Here is a 15893-nt window from a genome sequence, read left to right as displayed (position 1 = left end):
GCACAATGTGTCATTGGTGCGTACAGTTAGGGCTGGGCCTGAATATCCGAATATTCATTCGGTGGGTTGGTATTCGATTAGAAAATTTGACATTCGACTATTTGACACAAATTATTGATTTAAAAACGATTGTATTGCTTCCGCTAAAACGGTGCTGAACGTCACACTCACATCACTGGGCTGCCCTGCCACTGCTTTCTCAGATCGGCTTGGACTGGCTCTTCTTGCGGACACTGTTTAGGGAACTATAGGGAACTTCAGCGCATTGAAATTAGCAAGTGTAACGAGTCCCAGGTTGATGGGAATCCACTCTGCATGTGTTGATGGACTGAATAAAGAAACTTCAACTCTCTTGCTGTTCAGCACTGTTCTTATTTTCTGCATAAATATGAAATATAAGTTGTAAACATGTATTTTGTGACTCTCTGCATATAGCACCATTCGATGGCTTGTTGAGCCACGAGACAACCTCCTCTTTGCTCGGCATGAGGTGAACTGAGCGAGCTATTTTATATATGATCCCACATCGAGTTAACCTGCTCTCTATAAAGCTAACATAACACAGAATGGAACAAACATAACATGAAGGACTGTACACAAAATGACAATATTTGTAATATTTTGTGGCTTTCTCTGCATATACAGTGTGCACAGCACAGCCAAGTGTACATGCCATCTGAATGATTTCTTACTGTGGTTGCAACTAGCTAATATTCTGGTCTGTTGCTTCTTATTTTAAGATAATAATATATAATAACTGAATGATATATAACCAACACTACGAGTCAGAGGTTTGGACACACTTAGCTGAATTTATTATCTTTCCTACATTCATGATAAACACTGACATGATGTTTTAGTAAAATTTAACTGATGTCATTTGTGTTCTTTGTATGTTTGAATTTGATCATTATCGAAATTCTGAAATGCAAGATAAAAAAAAAAAAAAAGTAGTGCCTTTTAATAAGAACTGGGGCTGTCAAGTCTCAAAAAGGACATAGAAAACACAGTAAATGTACAACAAGTAGTCCATATCATTTCTGTGCTCTTCTCCTAGCTTAGAGTAACATACAGTATAGCTTCAGGAAGTTCAGCTGTTATTTTGGGAGAAAAAAAATATATATATATATCTTGATTTCAAATCTCATAAACACTTCTCACTAACCTTATTACAATTGATCACATAACATTTATTTCAACAAATGAAACAATTAAAAATATATATGTTCTGCCTTATGTTGATAGGACAGTACAGATAGTGATAAACAATAGAAGAGGAGTAAGAGGAACATGATGAGCCACAAGCCGGCACTCAAAATCATTCATCTGACAAAGAAAAAGTAACATATTTTAACTAAATTACAACATTAGCTAGTAAAGGTAAACCCAAAATAGTCATTTAAATTAGTGCTTTTCTTGCAACCAAAATGAGCATCAACGGCAGACTCAGTATTGTATGCAGACAGAAGTGGTGTTGTTTGTAAAACTGTCACCATGAGAATATTAGATTTTTAACAACTTCTCTTCTGATTACTGCTTCCTTGACAAGGAAGACCTCCGTCTTTTGGCGGGGGATGTTTGCACTCTCGTGTTCGTGTCTTTGCTCCAGACACACATGGGGACCAGGAGCTCCAGCAGCTCCAGACTCCGTGTGTAGGACCTGTCAGAGGGAATATGAGCTCTGTGAACGCCTCGCTTAACATTCATCACCTCACCTGATCAGGCGGGACAGATCATATACACCAATAAAACACTTCATAGTAAAATGTGAAAAGCATATAGACATTTCAAGTGTGTAGTGCAGTGGGCCTGTCCCAATACCAACACTTGCGTTCTTGGCCACTCGAGAGTGTGTGCAAATGACAGAAAGTGCACAAGACTTTCCCAGGTCGGATAAATTCCCGGAAATCCCATGAACCTTACAATGCAAGTCAAATTAATTAGATTACATTGGTTTGTAAAACATAAAGTGTTACAAAATTGTATTGGTACAGAGATGAGTATGTGTATTTTCTAAAATGTTTTCAACAGCTTTTTACCACTTAATTTGTGTTGCAAAGGAACTACTGAACACACATTCAGATTTTTTTTTTTTTTAAGTGCAAAGTCATGAATATCAAGCTAGTAGACATGCAAGTAGACGAGTGCAAAGACCACAAGCGTGGCTATTGGGACAGGCCTCATTTATAAAATGTGGCAAAGAAACTGTCCTACATTGATATTAACATAATTTCTTAAATGTGCGTACAGAACGTATGATTCAGAGAACGAACGTACGAAAAAAAAAGTATGCCTCTCTTTCAGATGTGAGGTTATAAATCTGAATGGTTTCAGATCTCCGCCTTGTAAACGCTGCCTAATAAATGTCATTAAGGTATAAAAGAGCATCAGTCAACTTCTAAACACTTCACTTACGAACGGCCAGTGGAAAAAACTGCTTAGATTTCCAAATGCCTGCAGTTCTTCGTCTCTCTGCCACAAGGATATGTGTGTACATCTGCTTAGATCCTGACCTACTTTTCCACGTCAAAAACATTATTAATTTTTTTTTTTTTATATAAACGTTGGTGTGGATTTCAGCGTATGCTCTTAAGTTCAAATCTGTGCATATGCATGTTTTATAAATGACGACCACAGTGTTTCCCAACCCTGTTCCTGGAAGCACAGAGTTGGGAAACACTGGGAAACCCAAGGTCGAGTCTGATTAGTCATAATAATAATAATAATACACTTTATTTATAATGTGCTTTTCTCATACCCAAAGCGCTAATGTCCTGATCCTACTTTTACTACTACTTTTACTTGAATTTGGCAGACTATTTTATCCAAAGCCACTAACAGCGCATGCAAGTTATGTTTGAAACTGCACCAGTTATAAAACAGATAGTTACAGCCCTTGATTATGATTGGATGAGATGCATTTGAAGCTGCTGTAAAATACTCTAAACAAACACCTGTGAACTGACCACACTACATGCATGCAACCATTCAGCTAAACATTGCTGAAGAACTACAGCACTTGGCAGAAAAGTTATTATTTGCTATCAATAAATGATTAGCTCTTCTAAAATCACTGTAAACCAGGGCTTCACTGGGGAATCTTGCTTTAACACATTATGATTTTTGTTTGGTCACGTCATGGAAAATACATGAAACAAATGTTTCTAAGAGCATTTTATAAATCACAAATCATCCTAAAATCATACACATGTAAATGGACACATCAATTCCACCTAAAAAACAGCCGTAAGTATCAGGACCAGAGCTGAGAAACACTGTAATAGAGTAACTTTGTATTATGGTTGAGCATAACTTGGACCCTCACAGCTGATAAGGGCTGCATGATTCATTAAAATTAAACCGCAGAAGTACGATAACGCACATCATCCCAGGAAACTCCTATGGGCATCATACTATCTATAGCTGAATAAACAGAAGATTGAAACGCTTTGATTAAACATGATTAATAAACACACGACTGCCTTATTCTGTGTAAGAAGCCACATCATCTCACAGAAGGAAGAGCTCAACTGTCGTTATGAAGTGAGTTTGGAGTAAAAGCATGTTATTAAATGTCATAGCATGTCATAAATGCCTCTCAAGTTTGGAAAGATGTTTGATGCGTGTTGCTTTTTCAAATGCACGTAATAAGCGACTCAAACTCGTGCTTTCAGAGTGAGCAGCGTTTACTACTGATCACTGAGCCGTACTTCATTGACAAGCTGCACATAAAACATTATCACAGCCGGTTTAATCGGTTTAATCGCGATTTCATGTTAACTGCAATTAAAGGTACAATATGCAAGAATTTTGCATTAAAATATCCCATAATCTCAAGGCCAGTGTTATATATTTTGTTAAGTTGATTACTTACAATATCCCAAATGTTTCCAACTATTTTTAAATCGTGAGAAAATTGCGATTTTAACCAAGGAAACGGGGCGTTAGAGCAGGGGTGAGCTGGGAGTCGCCAGTCAATTGCGTCACATCCGCGTTACCCTCGGTTTCCGCTCGTACTGCGTGGAGTCCTGGACAAATGCGGAAGTTGTAGTTGTAGCGTCTATCAAGCAACAGACGTTAGCTTGTTTCTTGCAGTCGTTATGGAACAGAATTATTCTTTACTGATTGCAGCTGGTTCTGTCGACAAAGCATGCTTAATTTTATATTTTCCAAATTTTACAACAATTGTTTAGAACGCGTAAACCTGTGCCGCGTTATCACAACAATGAATTCGACATACAGTAACATCTATGATAACCAATTTAGTAATAAACCTTACTTTTCTTGCGGTTAATTCATTTTAATGAAATAAAAGTGTGATGAGGTTCAAGAGTCAGGAAGGAAGAAGACAGGGGTCGGCGTGACTGGGACTCGTACTTTATTAAAATAAAGCAAAACAAACAAAAGTCGCGCACAACGCGCATTCACCGTGGCAACCGCGACGGCACAAAACAGTTCAAAAATGAGAGCTCGGATCCACTGGTTTTCTTTCTCTGCGTCCAATATTCTCTCCAGTCTCTCTCTCGTTCCAGCGCGCGGCTTAAAAGCGGTCTCTCCACGCGGATCACAGCAATAAGACACAGGTGTTCGTCATTTGCACTTGACCTACTTGCTCGTCTCTTCTCTCTCCCATTACAGACCGCGCTGAACCACGTCCCCCTCGCCACAAAAAGCATGTCATTATAAAAAAAGAACTTAGCCTCATCCATGAACATGATTTTTCGATTCCCGTCTGACTGATTTACATCCACGGTGGAGTTTAAAACGACAGTTCCCATCATTCCACGCTCCTTCACATCGTCATCAAGCTACGCCGTTGTTGTTGTTTGGAATGTAGCGCCCTCTAGAGGCAAAAAATTCTTGCAAATTGTAGCTTTAATCATGCAGCCCTACAACAGCTATATTGTAATTTGTTTTATTTGTGAGTTTTGTTAAACAACGGAGAAGAAAAGAATGTGTGATCTTCTTTCTCAATACTCCACTTTCGTGGCGTGTTTGTGGCTGCCACGGTTTGGCTATAGAAGCACTCAACATCCGGTTGGTGAAGCTCGCTCGCTCTCATTGGCTATCATACGTCAGAGGCAGCCAGATCAAGAGTCGGGTAATATCAAACATGTTCGATTTGGGATAGTGCGGGCGCCATCGGGAGCAGTAAAAGAATCATAATGGCACCACACGATTGAGGATTTTTGGACAAAAAGGCATTTGCGACAAGCCTCGAATTGGTCAGATCACGTAGAGGTGCAAATTGGACTCAAAATCGGGCTTAAAATCTTCAAGTGTGTGGCCAGCCTTACCAGAAAGTTGCAGCCAGGCGAGTTAGATCAAGATTGGAGCAAACCTCTGCAGTTGAGAACCCCTGGACTACTGTATGTCTCTCTTCAATTTGTTCTTTGTCTGACACAAAATGTCCATGGTTTGGGGCTTCCAGGAACAGGGTTCAGAGCCACTGCTTTAGATGTTGGCTGCGTCTGAAAGCTTAGGCCACCGCCCTGCAGAGTTTAGCTCCAACCCAAATTTAACACACCTATGTGAAAACTACAGGTGTGTGTGTGTGTTGCAGGGTTGGAACTAAACTGTGGAGGCACCATTTTTCAGCTTTCAGACGCAGCCGTTATTTTTAATTCGAATAGAGTTTTGCCTCTTCTGACATACTGCCAGTACTCAAACCACATGCATTTGTAAAATAAGAGTGAAAGTACATTACCTTTTCTTTCAGTCTCCTCACAGGCATTACCTCTGTATCCACTTTTACATATACAACTGCACGCTGTCCTGGAGAGCATGGGGACGCCATTATTCCTGCATGGGGCACAGCGACATGGGTTGAAGTTCTCCATATACTCTTCCCATGCCATCTTCAGGTGGGGCAACTTTGTGCGCAGCTGCTCGGCTGATGTGCTCAAGCGTACCAACTCGAATATTGGTGCAATCTATGACAGGACCACAATGACCAGAAATAGAGAAGAAATAACTATAAATAGTAGCCTATATAGCTTAAAATGAAGATTTCAAACATGGAGTTTTGACAGAGATCAAAATTTGGGTTGATAATCGTACATAATCAGTAACCCAATGCTTGACCGTAGTGACCGTGACAGTCTGTGCGATTTCGGCAATCCTATCCACCTTATTTTGCAACGCGGAAGTAAATACGATGAAGTTTCACTAGCCGGTAGGTAACGCATATGGGAACGCAATGTGCGCCATTTCACCAGATTTGTAACGTAAATGATCTATAAACCTACGCCAAAACAGGAGAATACATCAATATGTTTCAAAATAAAAGTTTAAACCCTCATAAGTTTGTGTGTTTTGATGTCCACGTTATTGTTCAAGAAATTACAGTGGCTGTAACATTTTTATCGTAAAGAAGTGTGCCAAATATTAAAGGGATGATCTTCCATGGGTCTGCCATTAACAAAGTGGAAAATTTGGGTGGTTTCTCACAAATGTGTCGCTCAAATACCCACAAGAGAAATACATAAACTACTGCTGCGTTTAGAACGTTATAATGTCATTTCACATACACCGTTTCACATGTACTGCATCGTGTCACACATTAAGCATGTGGGTGAAAAGAACTCAAAATGGCAATTGAACGGTTAATGCAACAGATACACTTTTAACTTTTTGACTAAAACATAAAAATAACAAGCAACTCTCAGTGCCAGTGTGTTCACACATTACAATAATGCTTTTAAACAAAGCCGACGAGCTTCTTGCAGCGCAGATCTGGTCTGCTACGTGGATTATGGTCAAAACAAATATCTTGCAGGTATTTTTTAGTCTTGAACTAGCTATTATGGCACACCCTAACTGCGCAAAGGACGCCAGTCTGTCTGTAGCATGCGCTAGTGGTGAACAAATAGAGCAAGATTAATCGCACTTTGGCAATTGAAAATGAGATGAAAAAAGAGGAGGAAGCAAAAGAGGAGAATGTGGACGTGGTCCTGGCTAGGGAAAAGGGGCCAACCTGGCATGACAATTCTGCAAATGGAGCTTGAGGGAAGTATGTTTAATTTTTAGCGGCATGACGTGTTAATCAATACCCCATTTCATCTATCTTTGGTTGCAAGACCTTGACAACGGCCGTCTTTGAACCTCTCTCTCTGTATGACGGCCACCGTTTAGGAGCCACGACCATCTCCACGACTGGTCATCTTTCATCTGGGACAGCCCAAAATCATACAGTGTGTACCGGGCATTACATGGAGAGAGTAAAATCCTGTCGATTTGCTTTAATAATCAAATTTATTCCTGATATTTAGGCTCTCAGTCTGTGTGTTTCTTGGGCACTCAGTCTGATGGTATGATTGGTTAGTGGTACTATTTTCACTGATAGAAGAAACATTTCTTAAATGTAAGTTATTCAATATTAATCTTTTATAAGGCAATTTTGTCTACCTAAACTTAAAACTTTTGCCTATATATTTTTTTCTTTTTCTGTTTTTGTCTGTCAATATTCTTTTTCACCTTTTGATTATTGCTGTTGCCTGTGTTACTGTAGTCATTCTGAGAGTATAAAAGTGATTTTCATTTACAACCTATTTAGAGTTTGTTTTAGACATTTTTTAAAAAATTGTTGAATTGTTAAAAAAGGAAAATCAGCATGTTGGGTCAAACATTTAACCCAGGGTCAAAACAACCAAGTGCTGGGTTTGTCCCTTTTCAACCCAGCGCTGGGTTGCCAAATGCCCCAAATTGTGTTGTTTTTAACCCTGCATTTGTATGCCATCCTAATCAAATGTCCTAGAACCTGACGGAAAAATATTTACCTAGCATATATTTATAGCTCACTGTCAAGTTACATTTACACTAAATTCTGCAGAGAAGTGGACCTCAAGGGCCAGAGTTGATGAAACTAAAGTTTGAAACAACTAAGCATCCTCTGGTGCTCTTCTGTCATTTTTGACCGAAACATTTGTAAATTTCATTGGAAATGAATGGGAGACAAATTTCATCTAGTGGAAACTTTTGGTAATGTGGCCAAACAAAACCTTACTGAAAGCGAATTTTTTGAGATATCAAGCTCAAATGTGGAACACAACTTGTTTAGATTTTAGATTTAGCTCTGATTTTATATATTTCATATAAAAATGTAAAATGACATTTTTGTGCATTTTTCATAACAATACACGTAAAATCCTGTTACTTTTATTTAAGTTCACTTTTTTAAACTTTTTTCACTTCAGCAATAATCTGCCAAGTGTCGTCTTTGAAAAGAGATCAAACTTAAGTCTGTCGCTCTAAAGTATTCAAGATTTATGACAGTTTAAGTTGGACATTTAAATGCTCAAAAAGTGAATAAATGGATTATAAATACAGCGTAAATATAATTTAGTATAAAAAAAATCCCCTAAAAATACAAAATATTAAATAAAAAACTTTTATCAAACTAAAATATAGTACATTTCATAAAAATAAAATAAAAAAACCTGTACTTTTTGACCGACCTGCGAAGAGCAGGCTAAGTTAGTAAGGCAAATTCACCTCAAACTCAATTAGCGCAGGGTTATATTTGAGACTCTTCCCCCAATCCTTGTAACTTTTGGCATCTCTGATACTCCAACTTCCACTGCTGGAGCCTGTGTCTCCACCCTTCACAAAGCCCAAGACATCCTCAATAGCACTGCTGGACTGATCACGGACTGTGGAAAATAAAATAATAATTAAAAGTTGAATTTTAACAAGTATAAAACCAAAAGAAGAAATGAAAATGCATGGGGCTCCAAGTTACATACTCTCATCCGTTGTTCCAAATTTTTTACATGATTTTACTTTTGTTGTCAGTTTGACATTTTCGACCAATGTCAGGCCCATAGAAACACCAATGCACGCTCCAATCTCTTGCCCAGTTTTTTCTAATAGTGAAAAGAATGTGGGAAATGGCACAAGCACCAATTAGATTTTCTAACTTGAATAAAGTTAGCTAAATACAGTTGAGTCATTTATTTTAGATACTTTATTTGGGTTGTATATGTAATTTACTTACCATTTCTTTTCATGGCATTCTTGTTCACAACAGCAACATAATCAAGGACCCCACCCATGGTTCCCTCTGTGACATAGTGTGTACCATATTCATTGAAGAAACTGGAATATGCACCGAAACTGTACTGATCTGGCAGATCACCCAGAGCCCAGAGCATGTCCTCATCCAGAGTCAAGTCTTTGCTTCTCATCTTAAATTGAGCCGTTTGTACTGTTGACAACAGCCTGACAAAACCCCTCTCCTAAACATGAAAACATGATCTGTGTCAGCTTCTCAGTGCACCCAAACACACTAATGAACTAGAGGAAATGACTAGCAGTATTTGCACCATTTTCTCTAATACATTAGAAACTGTTGCACCGTAAACTGTTGCTAAATAAACTAATCTCTGCATCTAAACCAACAACATGTTTTTTCCCCCACATCAATCTATACCCTTACAAAAAATAAGTTTATTCAAGTGTGTTATCAGTAAACTTCTTATAAACAAAAAAATAAGAAAGTATACTTTCAGTCTACTTTTTATGTACTCCTCAGAAATATGCTTTATGTAGTTCTCAGACTTAAAAATGCACTTAAGTATACTTGACTTATACTGACAGAAAGGTCTATGTATTTTTGGACTATACTGTACATGTACTCAATCTTTTGATAAAAATACTTAAAGGGATACTCCACTTTTTTTGGAAATAGGCTCATTTTACAACTCCCCCAGAGTTAAACAGTTGAGTTTTACCGTTTTCGAATCCATTCAGCCGAACTCCGGGTCTGGCGGTACCACTTTTAGCATAGCTTAGCATAGATCATTGAATCGGACAGGACCATTAGCATCTCTCTCAAAAAAATGACCAAAGAGTTTCGATATTTTTCCTATTTAAAACTTGACTCTTCTGTAGTTACGTCGTGTACTAAGACCGACGGAAAATGAAAAGTTGCGATTTTCTAGGCTGATATGGCTAGGAACTATACTCTCATTCCTGCGTAATAATCAAGAAACTTTCCTGCCGTACCATGAGTCCAGCAGGCGTAATGATATGACGCAGCGCCTGAAAATAGTCCCCAGCCCGGTAACTTCCAACGTGACCGGGACTAAGTTTGTCTAACCTATTAGACCTATGTTCAGGCGCTGCGTCATATAATTACGCCTGCTGGACTCATGGTACGGCAGCAAAGTTTCTTGAAAAAGTGGGCTAATTTAGTCCCATGCAATATTGAAATAGTACACTTAGGCTGAATCCCAATTCTCTGTCTTACCCGTCGCTATTCATTATGCACAGAGTGTTGTTTCAATCGGACTGAATTCATTCAAATCGGTGAATCTGAATGTAGTGTTTAACGTACATGAACGCTAAACAAGTGAAACAAGTGATCGGTTTATGTGCGTTTTAGCATTGCTTAAATTTCTGTGTTTTCGTATCAGTCGGGATCCATTTGAAGCTGAATACATGACCTGCAAAGCTGGCACATACGTGTCAGTGTCAAATAATGAAACGTTACACATAATGAATGGCGACTGTAAAAAACAAAAGCCGAATCCCAGACAATAGTCAGAGAAATCCGGGACTGATTGTGCAAACCAGCAATGTATCGTTAGCATAGCCTAGCGTAGCAGACCAGCGATTTTTAAAAACGTTTAAAAACGTTTCAGTTAACAACATGGTTGCAAATATATATGTACATGACTTTGTAGAGCACAAAACAAGACTGTCATAATTTTTCAATCAATCATTTAAGCCGAAAATGAGACTTTCTTGATGGTATGCCCACCATTGTTGCCGGTTGCGCAGTGCATTCTGGGTACCCCTTGGTTTCAAGTAAGCTTGCGAAAATTCTTGGTTTTAAGGGGTATCTACCCCTTCCCCTTAGCCCTACCCCTTGATCAAAATGAGAATTGGGATAGCCCTTACTCTCATGTGAACGTGCAAAACTAAGGGGAAGGGGTAAGACAGAGAATTGGGATTCAGCCTTACAATTTACTACTAGTAAATTGATATTAGTATTCTTACTACATAAAGTATACTTAAAATATACTTGAACATTACTTAAGTATACTTCATAAAATGAACTTGAAATGTACTTCTTTTTCGCAAGGGGATGATCAAAAGCACCCTTAAATTCTACAGCATTCTTAGTGGCCAGGAGAGGCATTACAAGACAGAAGTGTCAAATACAGCTAGTGGCTGGGAGAATCTTAACAAGCTGGAGCCTTACACTCTTCAAATAAGCCCAAATATGCAACTGTTATTCTGGAAATAAGGCCAAAACCAGCCACTGCCCAAATATATAAGTGACTTCTTGAAGAAGAAAAAAAGCCGTTTATAATATGCAGACTTGGCAACACTGGTACATGGTGACAATAAAGAGAGTTGAGTTGAAATCCAAAATGTATTACTTTACCTTATTATTGTATTGTGTTATGTTGCTGAGAAACTTGTATTCGGCACTAACTTCCCGACCACTTTCCAAAAAAGCGACTCTCTGTGTTGTACCAAAGCTGGAGGATCCTTCTGTCTGTCTTGCTCTGAGAAGGCTAACGGCATCCTCATGATAGTCTGACGCTTCCTCAGTAGTTGCTTGTGCCTGGCAAGGACAAAAGCACAGTCAGCGGATGCGTCTCAGTCGTAAGGTTGCATCCTAGTTAGGCTGTGTCCTTCTTTACCCAGTCCTACTCAGCATTAAACACAAGAACGAGTCCGCGTGGGCCTTACTAGGATACAGCTTTCCGATTGAGAAGAACCCAATATGTGCAATTCAGATTCTTTATAAAGAATTCAGATCAGCTAAATTTGCATTTGTGTTCACTAAGATTTCTATTTAAGGATTGTTTGATTGGTGGCATAAAATGCTACATATTCATTCTCAGCAAACAATGCCATTTATGTGCTATGTGTGTTCCCAATAACTTACTAATAATGATAGAATTATGCAACAAACAAAAGAGCATGGATTAGATTCTGGAAATGCATGAACATGTTAATAAAAAATGTAAACTCTGTACTCCAACATCCTTACTAAACTAAACACAAATTGACCCTACTGTTCTAACCACACATTTAAGATTCGGGTTACTAGTTTAAGAATCAGCCATTGAGAAACCCATATTGGTTGAGCAATAATTTGTTCGTTTAAAACAAAGTAGTTTAAAAACATGAAAATTGTTTTTTTGTCTCGCTTTTAGTTACAATATCCCTAAATGTCAAAACAGTGTCCATTCTGATTATGTATTGTAACAGGTTGCATTTTGCTTAATAAAGCCAAGTTTAGGATACATTATCCAAATGTCCATATTTGCTTCATGATTGGTATTGTAAGCCTTCTAACCTTTATTTTCAAACAGAAAATATGATTTCTTGAATGTTCTAACGTAATTATTTCTAATAAAATTATGATATAAAAAAACCCACACACACTCATGTGCAGCATAATAAACATTGAAACTAGTTCTGTTCTGCCAAATTAAGGAGCCAGAGATATCAGCGCTTACCATTATCTGATATGTGAGGAAGTTGTATGGTTTCCGGTAATATTTTTCAGCATCATCATAGCTGAGGTGTTCACAGAAGGGGTCGTACGTGAGTTTCCGCCACTCTCCATTATAGATGTATTCACACACACCTCCAAAGTATCTGGGGTCCAGAACATGATTCATAAAAGCTCCAGTTAAAGCATTGTATCTGAGGGAATGAAACAAACAATAATTCAGGATTTGGATACATGTTGTACTTGTAAACATAAAGCTTGATTATCTGCCAAAAATGTAATTTTCCACTTGGGCAGGATTACTGATATTCAGCATTAAAAGCACATTATGTTGTCATCATGTGCTCTCCCTCATGTCATGTGGGTCTAAATATCTGTAGATATTTTGAAGAATGTTGTGAAGCAAACCGTATTGGAGACCATTGACTTTCACTCATGCGCAGACATTATACAGTAGATCTGAATAATATTGCTAGTTCAGATACTGAAATGCTTTTTGAGTAACTACACTGATACTGAAACAACTCCGGAAATGCATAAATCAAGATAATAGACAGATTAATTTTCAATTTTATATGAATGGATAAGGGAAAGTGTATATTGTTGGTCCTGTAACTGGTCATCAACATAATTACATATGACACATCTAAACAGACACGTTTTCTTAATAAATAACCTCCATAAGCTGCAGTTCTTGTCTTAAAGGTGATATCTCTAATAAAACATATTTCTGAATGCTGAATAGCACGGTGTTTCATTATTAAAATAAACATCACGTGTGCATTTCCACATCAGTCTCCTGCTTCTCACCCTTGAGTGGCTTTATCAGCTCCTGGTATGATCAACATGTCGGTACATTTGGTTTCTCTTCTATTCACCACTTCACAGCCGATCTCATCGTTCTGACTTACACAGTCTATTTCACCATTGCAACGGAGCTGCTGTCCAATACAGCGTCCTGTGAGAACACAGACAACACATTTGAAGGAGACCGATTATGCAGAATTAACTTTTACATGGGGTTTGAACGTGTGTGTCGGCAGTGTGTGTACTTATCCACCCAATAATGCTAAAAATCCACCCGCTCCTTTTTTCATCCCCATAAATCATAATCAATGTCTCAGAATAAGCATTTTCAATATCTATGCAATGTGATGTCACACATGCTTAGGCCCCGCCCACGGCTGCTGACAGACTCCGCTCATTAGCATAGGCTCCACCCCTCAGTGAGCTGTACACAGTCCGCCATGTTTATCTCCACGCCAGAGCATTTAACAGCAGCATTCAAGTAAGAAATGTATTCTTATTAAAGCTACTGAAGTTATTCAGTCAAAAGCAGTGAGTGGTTTTCTGTTTTTCTCTTGTTGTTTGACTCATATTAACAGCATTTATAGCAGTAGGTCCTGTATATTACGCTGCTGTCACTTTAATACACAGAACTAAAATACACATGCGATTTCTTTCCCTGCTGTTTACGTTCACAGACACAGACATAACCCACTGTTTATATGAACCTTGTGTGTTTTTGACATAACCTTGTGTGTATGTGGACAGTTTAAGCACAATAAGACGTGAAAGAGAAGTTAGTTTAATACTCACGCGACGCACCGCCTGACACTCAGCTTTCTGTGCACTCAGAAAACCATATATCAGAAGTTTAGACTGATATGGCTTTAAAACATATGCAGATAATAAACTTTCATCATGATGAAGAACTGCAATGTCATGTGAGCATGAGCGATAGAGATGATAATTAAATCCATTGGTTTTTGGCAGAGTATCCGAGGCTCCACCCTCTTCTGGAAATGGGGGCGGGGACTCAGCAGCTAATTTGCATTTAAAGATACATGCACGAAAACAGCACTTCCTTCCACTCAAAAATGGGCTCTGAGGACACCTGAGACATACACACTGACAAACGTGTAGAAAAAAAAGCAGGCAGAAATATTTACCAGCAGGCCCACAAGCAAACATGTCCCCACAGTGGTCTTTCTGGAGTTGGCACTCGTCCTCTTGTGGACATTGTCTTTCGTCCCACTGACTGTGAACACACTGCTGACCACCAAACTGAGACGGCCGCTCCAAGTACTGGAAGCGAAACTGTGAAACATCACAAACGGTTTAAATATTTATTTTCAGTGCACATCAGCTTATCATATTGCGACTCTTACCAGTCGCAATACGATCACTTTAAAATGTTGCTCATGTTTGCATTACAGCTACACTCGTTTGTTGCCCAGCAAATCTCCTATAATGCATGATGTCCACTGGAGTGGATGGATATTTTTAATTGATTTGAACCTCATTTCATTTAACAAAAACAGGCTTTCTTTTCCATATTTGTTGGTTTAGATGAGTGTCTATAATTATGTGTTTACCGTCTTGTCGCTACATGTGTTACAGGGTGACCAGTCCGTCCAGCTCTTGAGTTTACAGTCGACAGGAGGGGGGGTATCGACCCCTCTGGTGTGTCTCGAAGATGCATTAGCCCTGAAGAGACACAATATGTGAAGAGTACAACATGAAAAAAGCTCCTAAAAGTACAGTATCTATTATTACCTGTTGCTTGATGATTCATGAGTTAATCTGGCAGAAACATGGTAACTGAAACATTCTAGAAAAAGTCCAAATGTACAAACAGAAAACAGAAATCGGCACATAGCTGAGATGGTTGGTTTGAGATTGATCTGAGACCTAGGTCCAGTCTACACATTGTTTGTCAGTATTATTAATGATTGACAGCATTAAAAAAAAAAAATAAAAAAAAAAATCTCTAGTCACTTTTGCCAAGAATGCTTCACCTCTAAGCAAATACATGACAAGTTTTACATGGAGAATTAGGGTTGACTCTCATTGAGTCAAAATAAACAATAATTATTACCAGATTGTATTCTGGCCATTATAAATGCATATGTCACTTTGCACACATAACAAATCTGTAAAAAAACGAATAATGGCAGAAAATTACCATTTTCTTTAACCCTAAGGCTTTACCACAGCACACATTTACATAGCCTACCTAAAGTCTTTTGACATATACATTACCAGCAAATGATAGCCTAGATGCAGTAATGGGTGCTTTCGAAACATTAATTTGTTTCAAAGCGGTGATTCTACGTCACAACTGTTTCGAAATTTCAATGGTTCGCAAAATAAATAAATAAATAAATAATAAAATTATTCGCCGCTAGGCGCCATCTCTATGAACCCAGTGTCTATAGGCTATGTGATTTTTACCTGATCTCGGATCAGTCTTATAAATTTGTAGATATTTAATGACACACTTTTATAATAAAAAAAAGGATTTTAGCTTTCTATAAAGAAAACCAATCACGTTCCAAGACCATAAAAAAATTCTCAATCAGACACTCTACCAACATGTACAACATAAGTTAACTGAGTTTACATAAGTTAACGT

General features: G+C 38.2%; 1 protein-coding gene and 1 long non-coding RNA gene across 2 annotated transcripts in view; both read right to left on the bottom strand.

The window, feature by feature from the left end:
• The window catches only part of LOC311291369, a 205932-nt gene that overhangs the window by 36018 nt on the left and 154021 nt on the right, over window positions 1-15893 (bottom strand). The window lies entirely within an intron of this gene.
• On the bottom strand, window positions 1058-15203 carry c8a (complement component 8, alpha polypeptide). Its single transcript, XM_084410331.1, has 11 exons — window positions 15035-15203; window positions 14854-14965; window positions 14428-14575; window positions 13286-13433; window positions 12480-12669; window positions 11393-11575; window positions 8996-9236; window positions 8745-8864; window positions 8494-8651; window positions 5708-5933; window positions 1058-1660 (listed from the first exon to the last, which is right to left on the bottom strand). Exons 1-11 carry the CDS (start codon window positions 15133-15135, stop codon window positions 1512-1514), a joined length of 1776 nt encoding a protein of 591 aa, XP_084266457.1. The 5' UTR covers window positions 15136-15203; the 3' UTR covers window positions 1058-1511.

This window comes from Rutilus rutilus (assembly GCF_951802725.1).
Source record: "Rutilus rutilus genome assembly, chromosome: 6".
NCBI classification, from domain to species: domain Eukaryota; kingdom Metazoa; phylum Chordata; class Actinopteri; order Cypriniformes; family Leuciscidae; genus Rutilus; species Rutilus rutilus.
This window is presented reverse-complemented; position numbering and strand designations above follow the sequence as displayed.